Below are 24,828 nucleotides of genomic sequence, written 5' to 3'. Positions count from 1 at the left end.
CACTGTGTCATGGTTTGGAGGTTTTCTCCCCGGTGGCACAGCATTAACCTAAAGCAACCAAACCTACTCTGCAGAACCTGGCACCGCAGCCAGGTGCTGTCTCTTTAGCTCATCTTTACTCACAGCCACACAGCTATGCTCAATTTCAAATCAGACATTTCTGGCCAGGATGTGTATGTCTGGTTAGTCCAGCCAGGATTGTTGATGGTGAAAGAGAGGAAAAAAAATGCCAGATTTGGAGTTGTCATCATGTTTGCTGAGTGACCATGTGCTCATTTTAGAAGTGCTTTTTGTACCTCTCAGGGATCCAGGCCCATAAGTCATTAAGCAATATCGTTAACTCACTGCTTGCCCTTTTGTTTCCTGGAAGTAGCCTGGCTTCAGTTTAACACTGTTGTGTTTTTTTCGTTTGTTTTCTCAGTTTGTGTGTTTAAAATCTGATTTTAAGCAGGTATCTTTTTCCTCAAAGTGACAAAATTACCAGTCGAAGCAGATATTACATGAAGTTGCATAGGGCTGGGTTTACGGCTCAGGAGCGGCATGTGCCTGTATTACTGCACCGGCAGAGATCCCACAGCACATCCCTGTGCAGGTAACTGGGGCTGCTGAGCCGCACATCAGCGCTGCCGGTCCGGCGCTGCTCGCTGCCAGACGCTGCTAAGGGCAATGGATTCTCAGTGGCTGCGGGGTGCTGCCCCCGCGCTCTTTGCTGCCTCCCGGTAAGGAAACGCCGCAGCCGTCCGACGAACGCGGTACGAAGCAGACCCAAACCCCTCGCAGATGTGGCTGAGGATGGGCATCCGCGGCGGGCACGGCCGGAGCAAAGGCAGTCCACGGCCGGAGCGGGGCCGGGCATGGCGGGAGCTGTAGTCCTAGGAAAACATACTTCCGGTCAGCCATGTTGGTTCCCCAGGCATGCCGGGAGCTGTAGTCCTGGGAAACTGAACCTCCGGTCGGCCATGTCGTTTCCCAGGGCACTCCAAGTGTGGCACATGTCTTAGTATCGCCCCGTGCGTGCTCAGTGCTGCCACCCGGTGTTTACTTGTCGGTACTGCAGGCCTGCAGTACGCTTGTAAGAAGACATTGTCTTGTGAGGCGCATGCTGAAAAATGAAGGCTAAGCAAATCTCACTTAAACTGTTCAAAATATGATACTTTTATTGAATGAGGCGTTCATTATTATACCAGTTTATTTTTAAAAAATGTCACATATATTCGAGTTCCATCGTAAACATTCTCAGTACAAAATTATAGGCTCCTGTGATTTAATGTCATATTCCTATGCTCTGTTTGCAGAGAGAGAAAATTATGGGAAATAAGGCAGTGACTTCATGAAACTTATCCAGCAGTGAGACCGCAGCCTCAGAGCTCTGAGGGTTACTTGCCGGAACTGAGTAAAAGGGAGCTTATGGCAGCGTGCTAGGAATGAAACATGCAGAGACGAAAGAAAACCGGACGAGAAAAGGAACCAGGAGCAACCCGACTGAGGAGGGTAAGAGAGGGGCTTGCGTACCAAGAGCTAGCAAAGGCAACTCAGCAGAAGTCACTGGGGAATATGCGAGCTGGGGCAGGGCAGAGAAATGAAGCTTGCTGCATTTGCAAGACAACCGAGCCGCGGAGAGGAGGGTGCACAATGAGGTACCCATCAGAATCAGATCTGATCAGAATGAGATTTCGAGGCAGAGAGGAACCGGCGACATAACCCTGGAGGGAAGAAGGGGAAAGACAGACAGAGCCTGAGGGTATGGAGCTGTTTGGCAGTGAGGCTGAAGTGAATGGGAGAGGAGTACTGGGGAAACTCCAGAGCAGGAAACCAAGGACACCGCGGTTGCCCCGTAGCACGACCAGGTGCTGCTCAACTACCGGCCCCTCACCTCGGCCAATACCTCGAACGCCAGCCCTATCAGGACAGACATCACCACGCAGAGTGCGGTGTCCATGTGGTTCCGAGTAACGAACTCACAGCAGTATCACCTCCCAAGGCCGAGCAGCCCTGCCACAGGAAGTGCACAGCACCCCGCCGGGCCACTCAGCCACCGTTAACCACGCACGGCAAACATCGCCGGTCACAAAGGCCCACCCCCATCCGAGTCCCAGCCAATCGAGCTTAGGAGCTCTTAGGATTGGCAGCCTGGGTAGCAAATCGCGGGGCGGCCTTGGAAGCGCTTGGGAGGCAGCCGGTGGCAGCCCGGGTCTGTTATGAGTGACGCGGGCCGCTGCCAATCCCTTCTGCGGGCTCGGTGAAGGGCGCTTGGCTGCCCCGGGAGGCTGGCAGGTTGCTGACCAGTTTCCTGCAGGCTGAGGCTCGGAGAAGTGGGCGCCTTTGCCTCGTCTGGTCTGGCCGTTGTGGCAGCTGGGCTCGGTGCAGCTCCGATGGCGGCCAGGTAGCTGAGTTGTACAGCAGCCAGGTAGCTCTGATCTCGTACGGCAGCCTGCGGGCCGCGCTGCTCCCTCTGCTCTCGCGAGTGGCAGCGCTGCGGCCCGCGAAGTGGTTGGAGGAGGCTCCTCATAGCCCTTCTGGGGAGTTAATTTGCTTTATGTTAAACGTTCTGCTCAGCTGCGGAGTTTGGCTGTGCTCGCACTCCTTCCTTTCCCCGAGCCTCGTGTGGGTTTCAGCATCACGTTAAGGTGGTGAGGTGTCCCCTCTGCTCGCTGTGTACATGCCACAAGTGCTTGGTAAATCTCTGGTGTGCCAACTCTGCCTTTGGAATGTGAGTAAACTATTTCTTAAAAGCCGTGTACGTCTGTGCAAAAGAAGACCATTGAACCCCCCACGCTTCTGTTACTTGCCCTTGGCTTTCTCATGTATCTCTTCAGAGTTTAGACTGTCTGATGTTTGGAAACTGAGGTGATTGGATGGATCTACATGATGACAACTCAACTTATTTTTCTGGCCACCTACTCTCCTGCCTTGCCCATAATTCTGTTTACTTAACCCTAAGTCCCAGGTTTAAAGACTCAAAGGTGGTTGCTTTGGTTTCTTTATCTCTTTGTTCCCACAGTTTGTTACCTGTAGGCCAATTTCACATGCAGCCCAGTGTGTCATTTCCATTGTCCTATCCTTTAACCAAAAAAAACCTTAGCAAACACAGCTATTCTTATTTTTATAGTTACTTTGTCTAGGAAAGAGAGTAAACAGAACAAAACCTCCAGTTAAGAAAAGATTGCCACTTTTCTGTTGTTTTATGCGTTTAGTCAAGAAATTAAACAGAAAATCAGAAAGTTGTGTCCCACCAGCCACCTAGGCTGAGGACAACTGCATGTAATTCAATGCTCAGTCTGCTGTGAAGTTCTGTTGATTTGCTGTGCTACAGAGAAAGCAAAATGAAATTGTTTTCTTTTACAGAGTTGTAGAAATCAGCTTGAGATCTGCTTGACCACAGGGAAGGATGGGGGAAGTCATGGGGTAAGTAAACCCAGTTTAAAAATCACAAGGAAAATGCTTTCAGATTGACCTTATGGTTTCCTGTTGTTTGTTAAAAGACCAGTCAAGGTTGGGATTTTTTACTTACTAGTTTGTTTGGGTTCTTTTTTATTGACCATTGTATAAACACAGAGTAGCATAGGGACTCTAACAGAACATAGAATCAAGCAGACAGGATGGATTTATGGTGGGGATGAACAATACCCCATAAGCAGTGCCATGGCATCAAAACATATCCATTGTGTTCTTCTGGGAATTTGGGATAGAGGGGGGTGAATTAGTTAGGAAAGGGTAAGATGGTAAAAACAGAAGAGGGACACGTATGAAGTAAAGCTTTGTAACAGTGAGCTATGGGCAAACAGCCATTAGAATCATGGTGTGACAGGCACACTTGCAAGTAGATTTTTGAGCTGCCAGAGGTTCTTGCTTTGTGCTCTGCTTGACTTAGAGGTTAGAATCTATAGGAGGTTTGTCCCTGAAGTCTTCATCTACAGTCACATAGCAATAGCACAGGAAATGTTGCCTGAGTGTGATCAAAGTCAGGAGAATCCTTAATTTGCTCTGGGTCCAGGAGTATTTGAAGATGAGGGACTGGGGTGTTCTGAGTCTGTCTCTTCTTGGATACAGGCTTGACAGTGCAGAGGACAAAAAGATAGGGATTTCCACTGTAGAGGTGTGTGAAATATTCTCTTTATGCTGAGCATATTGCCTGTGCAGGATCTTTCTCAAGCTAATGGAATTCCAGTTTATGGAGCATAAAGGATTCCGTTGATTTAAGAAGGATAATGACAGATAGGAAGCAAACCCAAGTGTGAGGTGCAGAAACCAAAGCTTATTCTTTAGCTAAAAGCAGAACTTAAATGCAGATTAAAGAGCTAAAAATGTCTTACTGTTGTATTAAGAACTAAACTGAAGCTTTGCAGCAAAACCTGTATAAAAAACTGTGGGCAATTTCCAGAGGTTTCTGAATGTTTGCACTCAGAAGGAAGAGTGAATGCACATCCCATGCTTTTCTTCAACCCAGTGTTTCTTCTCTTATACTCCAAGTTGATGACTCAAGTCATAATACTGAATTCACTGTCTCATTTACTGGAGGGAAGCTGATTTATTCTCCCTTCATTTCTTTCACCTGCTATTAAATGGTCAGAGTGATGCTTTTATAAAGTGCTTTGCACAAAAAACCAAAGCACTGACAGTTGCAAAGTGGCAGCAGTAATACAGGAAAACAGACTAATGAAAACTCTAAGACTGCAGTGGTCAAACCTCTTCAGTATTTCTCTCAGCTTAGAGTTTCTATTAACTGTTGCTGTTCACAGCTTGCTCCATAGGAACAAGAAGGGCTTAGCCACATTAATAGTTCTTAATTTGCCTAGAAAAGATTTTATTGTCCTTGAAAGAGTACCATTTCCATGCACTGGAAAAACAGATGAATGTTTTGGGTGAAGCCATGGACTCACTGGAGATAATAGGGCCTGGATTTCACCCTAGGGTTTGTGTAATAGGCTGTTAAAGTGACATTGAAATAAACGACCCTGCAGTACAAGGACTAATATTTCAGTCATGCATTAATGTGTTAAGTGGTCTCTGTCAAGGAGAAACTAATGACTAGAAATAACTGAAACTGAAAAGAAACTTTTATTTGAATCAAATGTTTCTTTATCTTAGGGTGGGTTTTTTTTTTTTAGCATTCTGAAGGTTGTTCTACCTAAGTGAATATTTCTAAATCCAAGATTATGTGCTCTTGGAAAACTGCTGAGCTAGTGTCTCTGTGGTAGCATGTCAGCTTGTTACACTGGTATTGCTTAGATGTGGAATCACCTAGCAGCAAATTTCCTAAGATGGGATCTAAACAAGCAAATAAATAAATAGATGAACAAGCCATTGTTGATATTTATCACTCCAGGAAAAAAAGTACTAGAACTTCAAACTTCAGAAGGGAATTGAGAGCAGCAGTTTCTTTTATCCTGGGTTTAGTGTCATAAACGGGTCGAGGCCCCGTCCCTGGAGGTGTTTAAGACCAGGCTGGACGAGGCTCTGGCCAGCCTGATCTAGTGTGGGGTGTCCCTGCCCATGGCAGGGGGGTTGGAACTAGATGATCCTCGTGGTCCCTTCCAACCCTGAATGATACTATGATACTATGATAATTTCCTACTGTTCATATTACAGATGGAAAGTTTCTGTGAGGCTGTTGCAGGCTCCGAGGCTGAAGTCACGCATCAGCTATTTGTCACTTGAGTCTAAGCAGATAATGACAGCTAAGTGCCAGATGCACAGGAGCCCTGAGAACCTTCTTGCAGGGGATTTCATCTCCTTGTCCAAATATTCCCTGGTATAGGATAAAAGCTGTCACAGCTGTGGACTAATAATATAGAATAGAATAGAATTAACCAGGTTGGAAAAGACCTTTGAGATCATTGAGTCCAACCTATCATCCAACACCACCTAATCAACTAAACCATGGCACCAAGCACCCCATCCAGTCTTTTCCTAAACACCTTCAGTGATGGTGACTCCACCACCTCCCTGGGCAGCACATTCCAATGGCCAATTTCTCTTTCTGTGAAGAACTTCTTCCTAACATTAGTCTGTATAAGCATCTGTTCTTATACCCCATAAATAATAGCATCACCTCTCTTGTGCTGAGGAAAAAATGAGAACTAGTAAAAACTACGGAGAATTTGTTCTTACCAATATAAACTGGATAACCTAAACCCACAAAAGCAAATATGGGCAAAAATTACTAAAGAATCTCTGTCCTGTCCAAACCCTGTAACACTAGAATCATAGAATCAATAAGGTTGGAAGAGACTTCAAAGATCATCAAGTCCAACCTGTCACCCAAGACCTCATGACTACTAAACCATGGCACCAAAGAGCAAGACTGAGCAGTGTACATTTGTTCTGTTGCCATCATCTTTTTCCTTGTATAATGCATTCTCAAATGAGCTATTCCCAGCTTGTTTGCTCTGTCAAACAGCTAATGGGGTGTTCACATTGGGAAGAAAAGTTTCCTCCTCATGTGCATGTGGAAAACAGTGAAAGGTGTATCCTGTAGTATGTAGAGGCTGCAGTCATGGAAGGTGTGTGCTTGGGGGGTGAAATTACTGCAGGTACTTCTATGTGTCTTTTGTTTATGCTGTTGTGATTTAGTGCTGTGTATATTGTAGATGAGTTAATGCAGCGTGGGACAGGATGTGTTCATTGTGGCTTCCACTGGATATGTGTTATAATTTTGTAAGGGAATGTTCCACATCTGCTTTAGCTTTCTTCCTTTACTGGTGTTCACGGGATTGGTCTGTTCTGAAGAGTCTTGTTCTTGCCTGATGCATGGTAGCCACAGAAAACTGTTTTGGTAATGAGATTAATGAGGCATCAATAACATTCCTTTGTAAGAGGGAGTAGCATTTTACAGAAGTTCAGTGTAAGCCTTCTAGCAGAGGAGTCGTGGTTGCCTTGGTAATTTCTGGCTGCTGCACCACACAGTTTGCTTCTAGCCTTTGTCTTCCAATTCATGTTTAAGTGAGATTTGTTTACATAGTGCTAAATATTTAACTGCAATTTACATGGCAAAAACATGTCAGTGCTGAGCCTTAGCAATGATTTCAAATGCTTTACTTGTTTGTGTTCCTCTAATTAAGTAAAGATGAGGCATTTGATGTGGCTAAAGGAAGATTATGCCCTAACCTAATGAGAGGTATGTGAGCTCTTCCATCCAAGAGCAGGACAGACTGCTCTGTTGTTACCTCACCAACAAAGCATTGAACACTTCTTCTGGAGGCCCAGAATGCTGCAGGTCAGTTCAGGATGGCTCATGCAGAGCCTTGGGGGTGACACCAATCAGCGTGTGGGGTTAAACACACGCTAGGGTTGTTTCTCTTCGTGCTGCCACAGTAGAGCGATGCCTGTCCCCTGAGGAAACGTCACCCTCAGGCTAGCGCAGATCGGCGAAGTCTCTCCTAAAACCTCGACTTGACACTGAACGTTGAATGCTGTGGCAAAAGCTGCTCCCAAAGGCGTTTGCTGGACACGAGCTGCCGGCCTGGTCCCCATGTAGTAACCAAGGGTGAACGCTAGAGGCCGCTACGTTCCTACCGAGGGGCGCCCTGAGACCGGGCCCGAGCCCTCCCGCAGGGGAAAGGGAACAGCGGTTGGTCATTAGGTGTTACAGAGGTGTGAGTGGAAATAGATAACGTTTACATTCCCTCCTAAACATCTGGGGATAATGTCCTTATTATGTATGTACAACGAAGTTTGTTTTTAAATACCTATCCTATAGAAACACCCAAATCAGCACCAGGCTCCCATTTCAGTAGGTTGCATGCAGGAGCAGGTGAAAAAGGGCTCAGTTACACTACAGAGATGTTTAGTCCAGGGCTGCAATCTCTCAAACTGTCTTTTGGCAAGTAATGTGGAAAAGGTTTGAAATTTGTGACAGGCTGTTCCACACCAGAACTTGTTTTTCCTTTAAGTAATTTACATGGGTTTCAAGTGCTTATAAATCTGTACAATGTAGAAGCATTTACATGTTGGACAATTATGTAACCTTTCATCATATTTTAATATGAAGAATAAAATAATATAAAAATGTATGCAGATGACTTTTTAATTAAAAAACAAAAACAAACAAGAAACCCAGACAAAACCAAATAACTAAGGGCAAGCAGGAATGTCAACCTCACCTTTCAAAGAAACTGCTGTTTAGAAATTGCCTGTTCCAGGGTTTCCTTTAGAAGTCTTTGCAAATAGAAGCAATGTTAAAGAGAACTTTTATGCAGCTCATGGATAATAATGAAGACTGGGATGTTGTATTTTAAATTAGACAGACACCTGCAGTTCATATCTTCTGTGGACAGCCCTGCCTTGTCCAGCCATGCTGCTCAGCTCTTAAAAACAGAGTTTGGTATTTGTGCCTCATGCAGTTCCTTTGCCCTCTTCTGGGCTGCCAGATAAAAAAAAATATCTCAGTATCAGTTTTTGGGGTGAAAACTGAAATGCTGTTGGCAGTCTGTTCTATCAGTCCATCAAGATCTAGACTTCCTTGAAGAAATGCAGACGCTGTAGCTATGCTCAAGTGATGGCTGCAAAGAAACTAGGGGTGCTGTGATGTATGGGTTTGGTTTGGGTTTAATATAGACTCCTGCAGAGGAAAAAAAAAAAATAAAATAAGAAAGGCCAGGTGCTGAAAGGTTCATTTTCCTCATAAGAGTGGAAAGAACTGATCTCACCCAAACCACTGTATATGGGTGAGCAATATGGAGAAGTCAGAATACCGGAAGTCCAGAGAACTGCCCACTATTTGTATGTAAGTTTCCTTTGTGTAGTAGTGACTTTGGGGAAAAGAGGAATGCAGAGACAATTTGAAGCAATCTACCTGCCCCTACCTGATGGAAGGAGTAATCTCCCACCCTCCTTCCCTCTGCTGTTCATGATTGCAGAGTCTGACCCCACCACTGCATCCAGTTTTCTGCTGGTTGAGCAAACTGAGCTGGTTCCCTGCAGGGTTTTGCAGATAATGAGTGGCGATAGGGGACCGGTGATAACAGCACCCCTTTCAGTGCAATAAAGCCTTATAGAAAACTTAACCATCTTGTTTAGTTAAACTCAAAAGGCCTTACTTAGGCCCTGGACCCAAAATATGTTTGCAGATAGTGTCTCTGATCTGCTAAATTCACACGTTAGAAAGAATATTCTTCATCTGTCTGGGTTAGTGTTTCTCTCTTGTGTCACGTTTACAAGTGTGGCGCTGCAAGAGTGGTGAAGGAGTTGATAATCTGTATCCACTTCAGATTGTTTTGTGGGGTGTGTTTATTTAGGCAAAAAAAAAAAACAAAACAAAACCCAACCAAATTTGGTTTGCATCCTAAAGTTAGAATTGTTGGTATGGCTTTTCCTTTTGTACTTGAAGTATTTTTCTGCCATTGTATAAAGATTAAGGGGGAGAAAAAAAGGCACTGTAAATCAGAGTTGAAACTAGTGATTTTTTATATTGTCTTTTCCTGAATTGTGGTTTTTATACTGTTAAAAATATTTGCACAGCTCAGGATGGGTTTATTTTCCCAAAGCATTCTCAAGTCCCTTGAAGGGACAAGCAGTTATCTGAACGCACAGAAGAGATTAAAAATGCACAGAATGCAGGACTGGAATTGCAGTGATTTTCAGAGAAATACAGCTGAGAGATTGAGAGCAAGAGAGTAAAACAAGACTCACAGTCCTCATTTTATCCTCTGGCTGCCAGTGGATGTTGCATGGAGTTGCTGAAGAAATATTTGCAGAATTCTTTTACCTCCTCTGTTGGCATTTCCTGAATTCTTAACGGTGCTCTGAAATGCAGAGTAAGATCGCAGCCTGTTTTCAGCGCTCATTGTAGTGCCTTGGAATGTTTTCCAACATATCTTTAAAAGCCAGGCTTAAGCAAGACTTATTATGCAAGAAGTCAGGATTGTTCTTTTCAGCAACTTCTCTTTGGAAGCAGCTTCCACGCACAAATGCATTTATTTCCCCTATACTTTTGTTCTGTTGCTCCCAATGTGGTTGAAACGTTGCATGCGGCTTCACTTCAGAATCCGCTAAACTCTGCCATCTGTCATCGTGTCATGTGAGAATGTTCTGGCTCTGAAAGAAGTACTGAAGTTCGTCGAATACAAAAAAATCTTGCAGCCTAGTCACACAGTTAAGACTTATTTGTGTACCTAATTAACACGCACTTGGATCCCATTACGTTATTGGCAAGTCACATAAATACAGCAGGATTCGTTCTGCCCCGTCAGAGCTCTGGCATTGCTGTAGGTGCAGATTTCTGTGCAGTGAGCCTCCCCTTTGAAACAACTTTACAGTGGCACTAGCTCGGGAGCGTCCTCAGTTCTGTCACCTGATTACGGAGGGCTCGACACGGTCTGTAAATCCAGCCGTGCATAGGAAGTAATAACCTGTGGAGCTGCTAAGCTGAATGCAGCAGCTTATGCAGATGTTAGCTAATGTGAGTGATATGTGTGCTAACTGCGGGCAAGTGCTTCAGACCCGGCTTCAGAAAACAAAGCCACAGCTGCGAAATGTGTTGCTTCTTTTCAGACACGATTATATTTCAAAGGCTTGCTTTCTTCCTGCCCTTTCATGAGGTTGAGGAGACAAGGACAGATCTACAATGTCATTTGGGCATGAAGAAGACCACTTTAATAGCACAACCCCAGTGGAAAATAGAGATGCAGTGCTTGATCATACAGTGTCCCCAACGTTTCTCTTGCTGGTAGTGATTGTTTAAATTATCTTGAGCTGCTCAGTCCTGCTCTCAGTCATGCCACGACAATTGTTATGGCAGCAGTGCTGTCAACTGGAGCCTCTCCTGGGTTAAACACAGTAAATACTTAATTCCCTGGTTCTGTTCTCTTTGTGATCATACAGGCAGCGCTGCTAGCAGTGTGGCTGAGCTGAGGGCTGTGGCTGGAAGGAATTGTGAGATGATTAACTGAGTACATCGCCTTCAAAAAATAATAGTGGAGGGGGAAAAAAGTGGTGAAACTGTGGGTTAAGACTTTGTGACAGTGATTGTACTGCACGTTTGTAGTGGGAAAAGAAAGGAGAGGAAGCCTTTTTGCTGGTGAGAGGCAAACCACAAAACTGAGATGAGTATAGCAATTGGAACAGCAGATAAGGAGGTGAAAGGTGTAAATATGCAGAGCTTTAAAGCTGAGGCCAAACTGCAAACTTAGTGTATGGAGAGGCAGGACAGAGGTTAAAGTTGACATTGATATAGTCTAAGTCTGCAGTGAGTTGTGATAAGGTGGAAGCCTGAGAGGAAGAATCAGTGTAGTAACAGTATAGTCATAATTCCATCAGTTTAGTATTCAGTATGAGCTTTAGGTGTTCTTTCAGTATGAGCTTTAGGAGTCTTCTGTGAGATAATCAGCTTTTGTTTAAAAAGTCAAAACAACAAACAAGTCACATTGCTCATCACTGCTAGCCCAGTGGTCCCAGAACGTGAAAAAAATCTGAGGAGAAAAAATAAACTGTTATTTAAGGACTGGAGTTTAGCATTATCCAGACTGGTCCCAAATAATTTCTCCCTAACAACAGTGACTTTCTTCTCTTTGCTTGGGAAGAACCTTGATGGCAGAGCAAGTGCTGTACAAAGGGTGTCTCATGCTTGGCCTTTAGAGTCCTGTGGTGAAACACAGCCTGTCAGGGCTTTGTACCTAGTTCTCATGCAAGGTATCCCCATTCCATAGCTACAGACCTTGCACTTCGGTGAGCTGGACTCTGGGTGTTAGTGTGGAACAGGCATGATAAATTCCCTGCTGCTTGGGTGCTGCTCAGCAGCAGGCTGGGTATGTTCAAGGTCTAATGTGCCATGTATCTGCATATGGCTCACAGCTGCTCTCCAGGTAACTGAAAAACTATTTGACTGCCTATGAAATATGAAATCAATTCTACCTCTTAGGCTTTCAATATCAAGCATATAATTTAAATAAACAATAATGAGTACCCTGTTTTATAGAGGGTATCCAACAACCCAGCTCCCAGATGTTACATCTTGGGAGACTGGTTCAAACTGAGGGTAAAGGGAGTGAAATATGAGGGTTATGCCTTTAGATAACACAGCTGTATCACTTCTCTTAAAAACCTATATAGATGCTAAAGGAAAGGGCTCAGATGTTTTTCCCTGCCTCCTCCCCCACCCCCACCTCCCCAGGTGTTTTTGGCAGATGATTGAACATGAATAGAGATTTCCTTTAGATGGAAATGTACATGAGGTGGTTGCACAGCATACTCGAAGTGGCTGTTGAGAGAAACTCTTAATGCAGCAGATACTCGGTGTGTATCCCCACCAACCAGACAACGAGTGACCACTGTGGTCTGGAACAATGTAAACCAGACGTGTTCAAAGTTCCTGCTCTGAAGGACACCCTGCCTGGCCCAGACGTGTTCCCCAGTGGTTTCTGATCATTTAGAAACTTCCCAGTCTTAGGCTGGTCACTACTTTTAGCATTCAGCCTACTTCTGAAAATGTGGGACCTGACTTGAAAGGCATTTACTGTTGGATTCTGTATGAAATGGCAAGTCTTACCTTCTGAACTTCGAGCAGTTACTGTTACTTCATCAGATGTGGAAGTGGAAAAGGTGGGGAAAACTCTTAAAGGAAAGGCATGAATTACACTGTATCATGTTCTTACTTTAGAATTTAGGGTTGTCAGGCCTGGACAGTCCAGGACCAAGCTACAAGCCCTTAATGCAGCTTCTTTCCCTTGTTGTTTTTCGGTTGGTTTGAATTATTATTATCCTCAGAAAGCAAAATATTCCTCCTCTCTCTTTTGTGTATCTGTTCAAAATGTTACTTTTAAAGCACCATCTTTTGTCCATCACCCACCGTTCCCTCTTTTCATCCCTTTCAGGGTCATAAATATATCCCCCTCCTTTTCTGTCATATAGGCAACTCTCCTCCTTGCTGGCATTTGCTTGGTTTTGAGGCTCTCAGTCTGTATTAAATAGCAGAGTCCCTTACAACACTGCTGCTTGCCATGCACTCTTTCTGGAGATTCTGCACAGTGGACATAGTTCTTTGCAAAGAACTCTGAACTCAGCAGGCTGCACTCTAATATTGATGCCTTTTCATTTCCTTTTGACTGAATTCATCCTGTCCATCTTTGCTTTGGTTTCTCTCTTTAGCCTTTTTGGGCTTTTTTCCTGCCTTGCAGCCCTGTTTGCCCTTAACATCTCCAAAGCATTGAAAAGGACAGACACAAGTTAATCTAATCTCTGCCCTCCGTTTAACAAAGCTTTTAGCTTCCCTTGTCTCTCTCCTTTGTTTCCCTTACCTTTCTTTCCCTTCCCCCTCCAAAAGAATTTAAAAGAGTTGGCCAAGCTACAGCAGGACATGCGCTTGGAAATTGTGACTTAGCACACAAACTCTGAACTGCCCCAGCTGTATTTCTGGGCCATTAGATCAGACTTGTACCTCCTGTTGCAAAATGTGTATGGAAAGAAAATAAAGCAAAAGATATTTCAAGCTTTGCCTTTCTGATTCCTGAGAGAATTCTTTTGTCTGTTTGAGCAGAGCAGCCTAGTGGCTGCATACAGATGCTGTGTTCTGGCTGATACGGTTTCTGTGGCTCTGTTCATGCTAATGACTGAAGCTTTGTACATTTTTTTATCACTTTTCTCCCCCCACTATTTCCTCGAATCAAGAGGGTAGGACCTCAGGCCCTTTTCTTAGGCTGCTTCCGCTTCAATCTGCTGTATGCTGATTCTCTTTGGTAGGTTTAAGTGTGTCTGTTTGGCAGTGTTCCCAGTCACCATCAGCACTGCTGCATTCCCGGAGTCCTGCTTAGCACAAAGCAGTGACAAATTCACTGTATTTAGGTTTGCTTCCTTGCTGTACCTTACAGGGATTAGTTGTTTTGGTTTTTTTTTTAATAGAATAATACCAGAGTAGAGCACTCAATGAGCATACATGTTCATGGGTGACAATTCTCACATTTACTGTGTGGAGGAATCAGATTTGGGGTGTCTGTGCGTTGAGGGGTGATGCCTCTGAGTTGCATAGGCCTTTAGGCATGCAATTACAAAGAGCTATCTTGAATGGTTGGAGCTGTTTAAACCCAGGCAAGCAAGCACTTGAATGTCACACATTTGCAGTGTGTTTTTGCTGCTGTAGTGGGCTCTGTGATTCCCTCTATAGCAGCACTCCCTCTAGTTTCTGCTACATTCCTAAAACAGAACAAACTGCCAGGGTAATCCATGAGCCTTCCTGCTCCCTGCCCTGGAAAACGTTGCCAAAGCTAAAAAGGGAAAATGCTTCCATCAGGGACTCCAGATTTACTTAGGAGATGAGAATTTATACTCTGGGCTGTTAATCTGCCGTTGCAGCCTAGAACAGAAGAATACAAACAATGCAAGCAGAGAGAGAGCACGGTTTGGCAGTTTCCTGGTGACAACGGTATCTCAAGCAGTAATCTGAATGCTGTATTGGACAATGCAGAGTAGGATTGTTAATTTTAGAGAGTTCCATAGTTGTAAGTCAGGTCGGCTCTCAAGCAAAGAGGTTTGTGTGGTAAAGCAGCTGTGTCATGAAAGGTGCTGCTGGAGCTCAGGGAGGAGGGCATGGGTTTATTTGTGGTGGTTGTCTCTGGGCTCATTAGCACTGCAGTAAGGGAGGCTGAGGCGTGTATTCTGCTTTCAACTGGCCTTGATTTATGGGAGACTCTTTAATCAGTTTTGCACAGTCCTAGATCTTGCCTGTTGTGTTGGGAGAATGTTTATTTTGCTGAGGTTATTTTAACTCGTTATTTCATAATTATTGTTTCAGTATTTACTACAACTCTCTACAACTCCATTTGGTTTTGGTTTTGGTTTTAATAAATAATCCTTTGATAATATGCAGTACACTTCAGAACCACCTTTTTCTCTGTGGTTTCCATTGTACTTTGGTGATGGTTACAGAATGACAGCTCCTAGTTACCTAAAATTTTAAACAAAAACATTATGTTTGAGCTGAACTGTTTGGGCCCTTCTAAATGTTTGACCTTTAAAATCTTCATCTGGAGTTAAGACTTTCTTCCTTCCTGGCACAGGAATAAATCCTCCCACTTTCACTGCATTAGGGATGAGAACTGAATCGTGGGTTTGAATCAAATGCTTGGGAATTGGCCCAAGATCAAGCCGGCTGCTTACACGCACTTTGGTTTCATTTGCAGTATTTTAGAAGATGAAAGGTAAAGCAAAACCATCTGAAAGGCTGTATCAGTGCTGTTGTGAAAGGAGACAGATAACTTGCCACGTAGGGAAATCACCATCCTTTCAGGGCCTCTCTTGGATCTTAAAAAGCACCAAGTCCTACAGGGTTAATGGGCAGGAAGCTGCAGCTGCAGCGGCTAACACGGAAGTCAGATTTTTGTGTAACAGCCTGGGCAGGCTGAAAGGTGGGGGCCGGGGGGGGTGTGTGTGTGTGTGGAGGAGGTGGGGGGAGATTGGAGAGGCCAGGAGCTTGTCTGATGCTGGTATTTCAGGGTACGTGCTGCAGCAGTTTTAGAAGCAGAAGGCATGCACTGAATGCAGCAGCACTCTGTGATGGTGCACTTTGCATTGTGCACCAGGTTTTGGGAACTGGAGAGGCCAGGAGCTAGTGTGATGCTAGTATTATGTTGGTATTTCAGGTACGTGCTGCAGCAGTGTCATAAAAAAGGGCATGCCCTGAATGCAGCAGCACTGTGATGGTCGTTTGTGTGGTACAGGAGTTTTTGTGGAAGCGAGAGACAAAGTTTTTCCTCTTCAGGGCTCAGCTGATCACGGTCCTTGAAGCAATCCCACCGTCAGTGTGGGGTTGCTACCCTAAAAGTTAACTGTTGCATTTGAAATCAGGGATAGGAGACTTCTCTCTGCATTTTCAGTCCCTGCATGTTCACTGTGCATGCTCACTGTCAGGATGTTTTGCCCTCTTTCTGAGGCCCTGCTTTCTCCGTGCAACACGCTGCAGAACACCAGCCAAGTGAATTTCACTTTTTGCTTGTAAAGAACAGCTTTTGTTCTTTACAGCCAGGACGAGCCCTTCCTCCTTCAGGTTTAAAATCTCCGAATGCCTTCAGTAATGGCACGTTGAGACGCATTTGCTCGGACAGGCAGCTCGCTGTCGCTTCCCTCTGCTTGAAAATCTGTGTGATTTACCGAGGGGGAGCACATCTGGGGTGTCTTTTTAGGTTTTCCTTGGTGAAACGGGCCTAGCTTAGCCTGTCTCCTCTGCGCTCAGGATGGCTCCTGCTTGCCAGAGCTGCACAAAGATAATCGCTCAGGAAGTGTTTCAGCCAATCCCCTGCCGCTTTACATTCGGATTTAGCGGCGCAGCCAATCCGGGGTTAGCTTTTATTGGTTAGACAGATCATCAAGCTGGAGTGCCAAGCCCTTTCTGCCTGAGCACTGAGAGCCTGTCCTCCATGTTTTATAAGTATTGACATAACACTGTGTTAACAATGCATCCACAGAGGTAAGCCTTACTTTTTACATTGTTTTTTTTTCTCTAAGACCTATGAGTTGTGGGTTGAGAGCGTGATTCTCTGCGATCTGTCGTGCAAAACTCACACCACAGCACTTTATTAAGTTGGAACTGTTTAAATTTGCTTTCTTGGGTCACATGGTTAGTAGCCATTAGCCACAGCTTTATTTTGCAGGCTGGCAAAAGCTTGGCATACCTGCTTCTTCACAGGAGGACGGTGTTTGTAGAGTTTATCAAGGTCCTGGTATTCCAAAGAAGCTTTCTGTCTGTGAGCAGTTTGCCAGCACTATTGTCTGTTGTGTCACATGCCTGCTGAAGAGAAAATGGAAGCTAGGGAGCAGATGCATTTAACTGCCCTACAGGGAGCCAAGCAGGGATAATGGCAGACAGCAGAACAGGCAAGTTTACCTCTCTAACCAGTGAATGGAAGAGCTGAGATAAGTTATCTCTGAGAAAATGGGGGATTTTTAAAAACCTAGACATCAGCAAAAAGTGCTAATGGCAGATTGTAGATATTGGGCCTAGGTGGTGGTGTGCTGTTGCATCATGTTTTTAATGCAGCTTATCTTAACTTGCAATAATGACTGAACCTTTTTCCTTGCAGGGGTAATTAATACAATGTATTTCTCTTTCTGAGGGACAATGTATGGTTAATATTTTGTTCCTTTCAAAGGGGGTTTTTGTGCTGCAGATTTTGGAAAGGGGCTGCTGCTCCTGAGGAAGAAAAAAAAAAACCTGCAGCAGTGCAATCTGTTTGCAAATCTGATTCTTTATGGAAAAATGTTTTGGAACTGTTAGCTTGCTCGTTTTACATAGTTCAAATAAACTAATGGACCTTTTATCTGTGCCTTTTTTGTTTTACCCTGTATCAGCCACAGTTCTGTGTTGTGGAGTCCAGAGGATATAAAATCCTATGTGGTTCATGACAGTAGTACATGTTGTTCGTTCTTGGGTTTTATCCTTTTCTTTTTTCTTCTTCTTTTTTTTTCTCTTTTCTCTCTCTCTCTCTCTCTTTTTTTTTCTTTTCTTTTTTTTTTTTTTTTTTTAACTTTTGGTTTAATGCTACGTAATTATTTCAAGAAATTCCTTTTTGATCAATTCCCAAATCTGCCAGCCTGTTGTATCTTCTTAACTGGAAAAAAAAATGAGATGGGTGCTTGAACCAGTTGGTAAGTAAGCAGCATGCTACTCTCTGAACATTTTTACTAGTTTTCCCAACATTTTGTTTTCCCTGGGTCAGTTAGTCCAGCAGATGAAGTAATGTTGGTGCTTAGGCATAGAGGGGGAAAAAAAAAAAAGATCAGCTTTGCTTAGCGTCCATTTTAAGGGACTTGTAAAAACTGTTCCAGTTTGAATGCAGCTTTTCTGATCATTTGTCTCTAAAGTTTGGAGCTTGTGCTGCCCGTTTACCTCAGGCCAGTGAAAAATAATTTACTTGCTCTTTGTTCACGGATCATTAATTACCATCTTTGTGGGGTGTAGTGCATTTTTGTTGTTCTTTAGGCTTCTGAGGTGTGATGAAAGTGCTGGTACTCAGCTATGAAGTGACCTTATGAAGTAAAGTAAATCGTGCTTAATGAGCATATGTTTCTGATACTATACCGAGCATAATCTCACACAAACCTGCTTGATTTATAGCTAATTAGAACGTTTTGTGCCCTTTATTAAGATTTTCCTTGTAGTGTTTGCATGCTTGTTTTAACAACCTGTTTTCCAGCGATTACCAGTATTGTTGCAAAGGCAGAGGAAGGATGCTAGGATGCTCTTTTGTGCTTTTAGTGTGCTTTTTGCACTTGTTTGAACAGTCCACACACATTCATTTTAGGGAAAAACTTAGAGCTCAGCCAGCTTTGCAGATGACTGCACCGAGGCACAGTTTGCATGCTGACTTTTATAGAAGGCTGCCATATATTTGATAACATTCTGCAACATAACAATTTACCTCTGGTTACTTGTTTACCAGTATGAGTATCTTTGAATCTCTCACTTAACAGCTTTCCCCCCCCCCCCCATCACTCTCCTTTCCCTCTCCCCCCCTCTCCCCTCTTCCCCCCCCCCTAAGGATTAGATTATAAGAATGTCTAGTGCAGTTTGGAACCTGAAACACTGCTGGCTTCTAGCACTGAGTTTCATGTGATAGCATTTTTGTATGCAATTGTAATGCATTTTCCAGCACAGATAAAAGTGCTGAGCCATCTAAGAAGTTATTCTGGTTTCTGTTCTCCAGTTGCTAAAATCAGAAATTATGTTTGGACGTCATTTTCCTAGCAGTAGTTTACCCACATTAGCAGTTTACTTTCAGTCTGAAAGAGTGCACAACGTAGTATTTGTTTAATGTGAGGAAGCAGGAGTAAGTGAGCTGCAATCAGAAAGCTTGTATTAAAATGGCTCCCACAGGTTTTGTTCAACCAGGATCTGTTTCAGATCTGCACCTCCAGACACACAGCTGACAGTGAAGCATGAGCTGCCCTTGTGCATGCAATGAAACATGGCATGGTGAGGCTGTGAAAGTTCACTATTTTTAATCACTCAAATACGATTTCTTTTATAGTTTGCAAAAACTAAATGTCTGCATTGCAGCAAGATGTCTGAGGCAAGGTAGAGACAGCAGTGTTGTTTTACAGATCAGCCCAATGGCGCTGCTCCCAGGAGTGCTGCAGCCAATAGAAGCAGGGGCTAGGTTAAAGATTGACAATTGCAGTGGCAAGACTGAGAAAGGCCTTCTGGAAATTTCTACCATCTTTGTTCCAGCTAAGTAAAGCAAATTCAGCCAAGCTGAAGAATTCCATGTATTTTTGGTGCTTTGTCAAGGTATGATGCTATCCCTCACTCTCACAGATTGCATAATAAGAGGCACTCTGCTGCTTTTTATGCTGTTCAGGACAGATGGGATGTGGGGGTTGGTTTAGGTGAGAGATGTAGGGAAAAAGAAGGGATGCTTTCTGCCCAAGGTTTTGCAGTACTGGATCCCGTTCTTGTCACCATTAGACTGGTCATGTATGAAGCAGTGTGGCTGAGGTTTATTCAGCTTGTAACAAGTGGCCATCATTCTCCTGTAACTAGCAGCTAATCGTGTAATTGCACTTTAAGTTTTCTGGCTACTGAAGAGCGATTTGAATTGCCCAGGATGAATATGTTTAGCCATTATTATTTAGTGCCAGCATCTAGTTACTTTTGTAATTAACTGGACAAAGGATGCATTGGGGTGGGGGGAAGAGGGAGGGGAACAAAGGAGTGATCAGGATTATAAATTATGATGCAAACATTAGCTTTTTAAAAGCTACATGCCCCTCATTTTTTGCAGCAAAGCTGAATAGTGCTAGGGCAAGACTGAGTGAGTTCTTTAAACAAATGCCATTACTTAACATACTGAGAATGAAAAAAATGCAGAGTATAAACCACTCCAAATGTGACATTTCCCCTCTCATCAGGCAGCAGTATTGAAAGGTAGGGAAAGACCTGCACTGCTACTAAGGAGGGATGTAAAAATAGGAACTTCATGCTCAAAAATCACACCCAGGTAGATTCCATGACACATTTAGCCCTTTATATCAGTGTCCACAATTTCACAAGCTTCAGCCGTCTTCCATTTTGTGATATCACTTTTTTTCCCCCCCTTTTTGCTTTGTTTTCAAGTGTATTGGCCGTGTGGATTCAGTAGCTGCAAGTGGTCGTGGTCAGTTTTCCATAGCATTGGTGCCCCTCTAGCACAATTGGTTAAAAGATGACAAATGGCAGAAAAAGCTCTCTTCTTCTCTGGGTATTAATTGTAATCTCCTAAATATCTTGAAGGTTGAACATCACCTTTGTCCATGTAGCATGTGGCACTGTCCAATTTTTGTTACTTGTGGATCCCTGATATTTTTCCCACAGGCACACGAATGCCATTCCAGTGACCTCGTAGAGCAGGTTTGATTTCCTTAGTTATTGTCTGCAGCCCCCGTAGTAACAGTACCTTGGCTTGGATGGGGGTGGGGGCTGCAAACTGGTGTAGGCCACCAAGCTTGGCCCTTTAAATTGTATTTAGTAAGTATTTAAAAATATGTATTAATAAGCAGCTCTTGTATTCATGGGTTAAAGTCTGCTTCAGAAAGCCACATAGGAACTGAGGTTTATTTAGTTGACAGAAGTTGTCTGTCATTCTTATGTTAACCCTTTACTGCCAGTTGCCACAGCATCTGTTTCATGCTGTGAGGTTAAAGCCATGCTGAAGCAGGATGTTATCACCCTTAATCCATCCACTATGAACCTTTACTTTCAAACCTGATTTTTCTCCAGTTATGTTTTGAGCATCTGAAATCTGTAGCTGTTCTGGTTGCCTTGCTTGGGCCTCAGCTCTCTAGTTTATAGCCTTAGCAAAGATGACATGACACCAAGGATCTCCCTCCCTCCCCTGACTTTTTTGGGGAGCTATTTCAGATGCACACTGACTAGGAATAAGGTTTTAAACGTGGCCTCAATTTCCTTTAAATTAAATGTTTATGTGTTCAGTTTGCTCGTTACCAGAGGTAACTAGCTTGGACACTGCTGGGTGTAGATATCCAAGCCAGCAATTTGTGTGTGTGTGTTAATTGCTTCACACAAACTGAGCACTTTGCAGGGAATTCTGCAAAAGGCAGTGTGAAATCTGGGGGGCTGTGAGTGGAGTCAGTCTGGAATGGGGTGATTGCCTTAGGAACCTGTGGCTGACAAAGCTGCCTGCCTGGTGCCTTTTTAGTTCAGCACTCGGATGTCAGGTGTCCTTTTGTCATACTCTCCCATTTCTGATATTTAGCTGCCTGCTTCCATTGCAGCCCTGCTGTTTGCACAAGAGGTGCTGCTGGTGAATGAAGTGCTACCATTTTAGCTCCAGTGCAGGGCTGAGGCAGTGCAGTGCTGGCAGACGCCATTTTAAGGAGCCTGCATAAATAGCATAGCTCCCGATGAGTAAGAGACTGTTGTAGGTGAGTGCTTATACACAGCTGCTCTTTATTCAGCAATGGCATGCAAATATTTGCTTCACATTTTTTATTGAATGCAGGGTCTTGAAATCATTATTTAGAATTGCTGTGCACAGATGTGGTAGAGGAGAGGCAGGAATTGTCTTAAGGGTGAAATTCAGTTTTAGTGCTTAAAGGCTTAAATCAGGGGTTTTCTGGTCTGTTTTCTGCTAATTAAAAGGAGAAGTGAATTCCATAACGATCGAGCTCTTGATTTTAGCTGAATGTTGTGTTCCCTGCTGTAGATCTGGGTTGTGTTTGTGGGCATTGCTGTTCCGAGTGGTTTTCCATATCTGTCAGTTTTTCTTGGTTAAACGTCAAGGTGCAGCAGTTCATCTGCAACTTTTAATTGCTCTTTGTAGTTAATGTAGCTTGGAGCAGCTTTCAGCATTTTCATCTCCGTACCATTTTCCAGGTCAGTACTGCTACTGGTACAGGGATGATTTCCTCACCAGAGAAATCAGGACTTTATTTACTGGTCTAAAATGTGAAGAACCGAATTTCCTATCATTCCCCTGCCTCCTCCCTTCAGTTTGATAGAAAAGATGTTTAAAAATTAGGCAGCTAAGTTCTTTTTGCCTCAGCATCAGTAAGTCTTGTATGTTTGCAAGCCTTCCCCCCCCCCCTTTCTGTCTCCAGCTATCCCCAAGGGATTAACTTCCACCCCTTCTCCCCTCGTTCAGACACATTCAGATCATTTGTATGAAACAAATTATTTAACATTCTAGCAAACAGTTCCTTCCTTTTTGTAAGTTTTGTCAATAGCAGCGGGGAAGTTTTAAATGATTGATTTGTGTTCTAGGCAATTGACAGGGCAACTGGCAAAGCTTAAATTTCAATTGTGTTCTTCAAATATGCTCCTCTGTGTTCATTCATCTTAATGAGGAAACAAGAGCAGCTTTCAGAAGGACATCGGGCATTTCTGCTACTTGTTTGGGTATCTGATTGAGGATGGACCAGCAGCATCTTGGAGCAGCAGCAGCAGAGCCTCGCATTTATAGTCCACATACCTGACAGCAATGTCTGCTGTCTGAAATAACAGCTCTGAGCCCTGCAAAAACCAGTCAGCAAATGAAAACTCTCTAGGACAGGCTACTTGATCACACAGTTGTTGTTTCCACAGAACTGGATGCTTGTTTATGATTATTTTGCTGCTGGTTTTAATTTGCTTTGCTTTCTGTTGTGGCTAATAGTTAGGTGCATGTCATCAAGGACCTGTTTTACTTGAATGATTTAATTTGAAACCTCTCGGTTCATGAAATTTCTGCCTTTGGAAGTTTGTGCTTTATAAAGCATTTTCAGAAGACTGCTTATCGTGGTGGAGGGTGCAAAGATCTGCCAGCTGTAGCAAAGGCACTGTAAACTTGCTGAGAATTGCCAGTGTGTATTTACAAACTTGAGTCTTCAGGATTGCCCCCACAGTCACCACTGCTGCCGTTCAAGGCATGTCATGTTGTGCAAGTCACGATACATTACAGCAGAGAAAACAATGGGAGATGTTTCTGAAGAGCTGTGAACTGAAAGTATCTGTTATGGCTGTGTCTAATACCCTCACTTCACTGTGCCCCACCAACGTTTTGATTTTTCTTTGTTTTTTTCAGAACCCATTTTGGTGATTTTCTCACATACTTACATGTTTGTGCCCTCCAAAGATTTGAGATTAATTATAGTAAAGAGACTATGGAGAGGCAATCTGTTCTTCTGAGGCTCGCTTTGCGTAGTGCAGTAGGTCACCTCTGAATTCTGCTTTGGCTGTGGGTGCTTCACAGTATGCATGTGTGTCTAGGATATGTGCACCTCCACTGCTGAGAAGACTGAAGAACCTTTGTGTCAAGTGGTGAATACATTTGTGAGTGCTCATTTATACTTCACATCTCTGGGAGAGCTGACTTTAGGCATCTTGTGTGTGGTGTAGCAGAGATGGGTCAAGACACTTGGTTCATCTTGGAAGTGCTTATGAAGAGTGGTTTTCTTGTGCTCTGTAGATGTCTTGAAAGAACACTCCAAAAGGTGCTGGAGGATACAGGCTGAATTTTCCAAATTAAGATCATGAGATGGGGTGGGACAGATTTAGAACTGAAGAAACCTCGTCTGCTACACAGGAGGTAGGAGTGGTGACCAGGAACACCCCTGCAGCGCTAGGTTTGGGCCCACAGGCTCCGAGCATCCTCAGTCGGCTCTGTAACTTCCCCTGATACTGGTGTCAGGGATGCAGGAACAGTTGCTGTTACTGTTGCTGTGCTGATCTCTCACACCCATTTCTCAGCCAGGATTCCTGCACAGCTCGGATTCTTGTCCCACTGACTTGTAGCAGTGGCTTTATCTTTCTTGGATCGCCTTGCCCTGAGGTCCTGATTTGAACAAAATGCACCAGATAGATTTGGAGCTCTGGAATGTTGTGATTGCTTTAATAGAACTTAAATGGGAGCTGCTGCTGGAAGGGTATTGCCCTCTCCCCCCCCTTCCCCACATGTGGTACACTCCCATTTCCTCTCTGCACATCCCACTGCACAGCAAGCTAGATCACAGAGCAGAGCCAGTTAAAATGAACATGCTCCCTGGAACATGAAGTCATGGGTGGGGGAAAACCATTCCTCTTAGTAGCAGCCTGTGTAAAATGATCTTAAGGCTTCAACCTGAGTCTCCTAAAGACTTGTGTGACCTAGCCTGTGACTGAAACTGGATCTGTGTTTTAAACCCAGGTAATGTGTGCTGCCAAATTACTTCACTCTTGACAGAATTAGTGTGGATTATTCTATAGTTACCTGAGTGCATTATTAATCCTGTGTACATGATGTTTTTAAATGTGGGGTTTGTTACAGTTTGGTGATACTGAAATAGGATTTTATAAGGGTGGAGGGGAAGGAAAAGCCAGTGCAACACTGGAAGAGAACAATGAACCCATCCTGTGAGCCCATCCCTTCCCTTTGCTTAGAAAAGAGAATGGGCAGAGGCAAGTGGTGCATGAAATGTTTTGGTGTCTGCAACATGCCGCCAGCTCCTCTTTGCTGGAGGCCCTCTGGGAAAGGGTGTAACAAATGTGCAGTATAATTGATCTGCCCATGCATAGTAAATTGGAGAGCACTGGGGTAGGGTCAGCTATGTTATGCATTTAATCTGCCCATGCAAAATAAAGCTGGGAAGCATTGTGCCAGGGTCAGCTGTGCTACGCGTTGCCCATATTTCTGGTCACGTGGCTGCTTTTCCTTGCCACTGGAATGAGCAGCATAGTCCACAAGCTGGGAGACTGGGTACTGGTGGAGCAGAACTCCTCTACAGTGGTCTAAAGAGCTTGCTTTGGGAGTTGTTGCTATGTACAAATGACAAGTAGAGCAAATGATTCCTGCAGTTTGTGGATCTTCCCAGCTTTGGGTCTTCCATACACTGACTTCAGTTAATTTGTATTTAAGATTTTTACTGCTTTAACTGCCCTGTTTAAAAGTGTGA

At 43.9% G+C, this 24,828-nt stretch overlaps 1 protein-coding gene and 1 long non-coding RNA gene across 11 annotated transcripts in view; one reads left to right on the top strand and one right to left on the bottom strand.

Moving 5' to 3' along the window:
- Positions 1–1,171: 1,171 nt before the first annotated feature.
- On the bottom strand, positions 1,172–10,287 carry LOC137446832 (uncharacterized). Its single transcript, XR_010988721.1, has 3 exons — positions 9,631–10,287; positions 1,874–8,560; positions 1,172–1,703 (listed from the first exon to the last, which is right to left on the bottom strand). It is a non-coding gene; the product is annotated as an uncharacterized lncRNA (long non-coding RNA).
- Positions 2,299–24,828, top strand: part of ZMYND8 (zinc finger MYND-type containing 8) — a 66,877-nt gene continuing 44,347 nt past the window's right edge. For 4 of the 10 annotated variants that reach the window (XM_068149826.1, XM_068149818.1, XM_068149825.1 and 1 more), the window contains exons 1-2: positions 2,300–2,710; positions 3,346–3,405. In XM_068149826.1, coding sequence (XP_068005927.1) covers positions 3,389–3,405 — 17 coding nt within the window. In that variant the 5' untranslated portion in view covers positions 2,300–2,710; positions 3,346–3,388. Of the gene's footprint in view, positions 2,711–3,345; positions 3,406–16,304; positions 16,394–16,416; positions 16,801–17,482; positions 17,572–23,945; positions 24,084–24,828 lie in introns of those variants that run through there. The other 6 variants (XM_068149817.1, XM_068149827.1, XM_068149820.1 and 3 more) reach the window with 6 other exon arrangements.

The sequence above is a fragment of the Melanerpes formicivorus genome, unplaced genomic scaffold (genome assembly GCF_026170545.1).
Source record: "Melanerpes formicivorus ecotype bairdi unplaced genomic scaffold, bMelFor1.0.p_v2 SCAF_19, whole genome shotgun sequence".
In the NCBI taxonomy this organism is placed as follows: domain Eukaryota; kingdom Metazoa; phylum Chordata; class Aves; order Piciformes; family Picidae; genus Melanerpes; species Melanerpes formicivorus.
The sequence above is the reverse complement of the archived record's forward strand: the minus strand, read 5'-3'. Positions and strand labels throughout refer to the sequence as shown.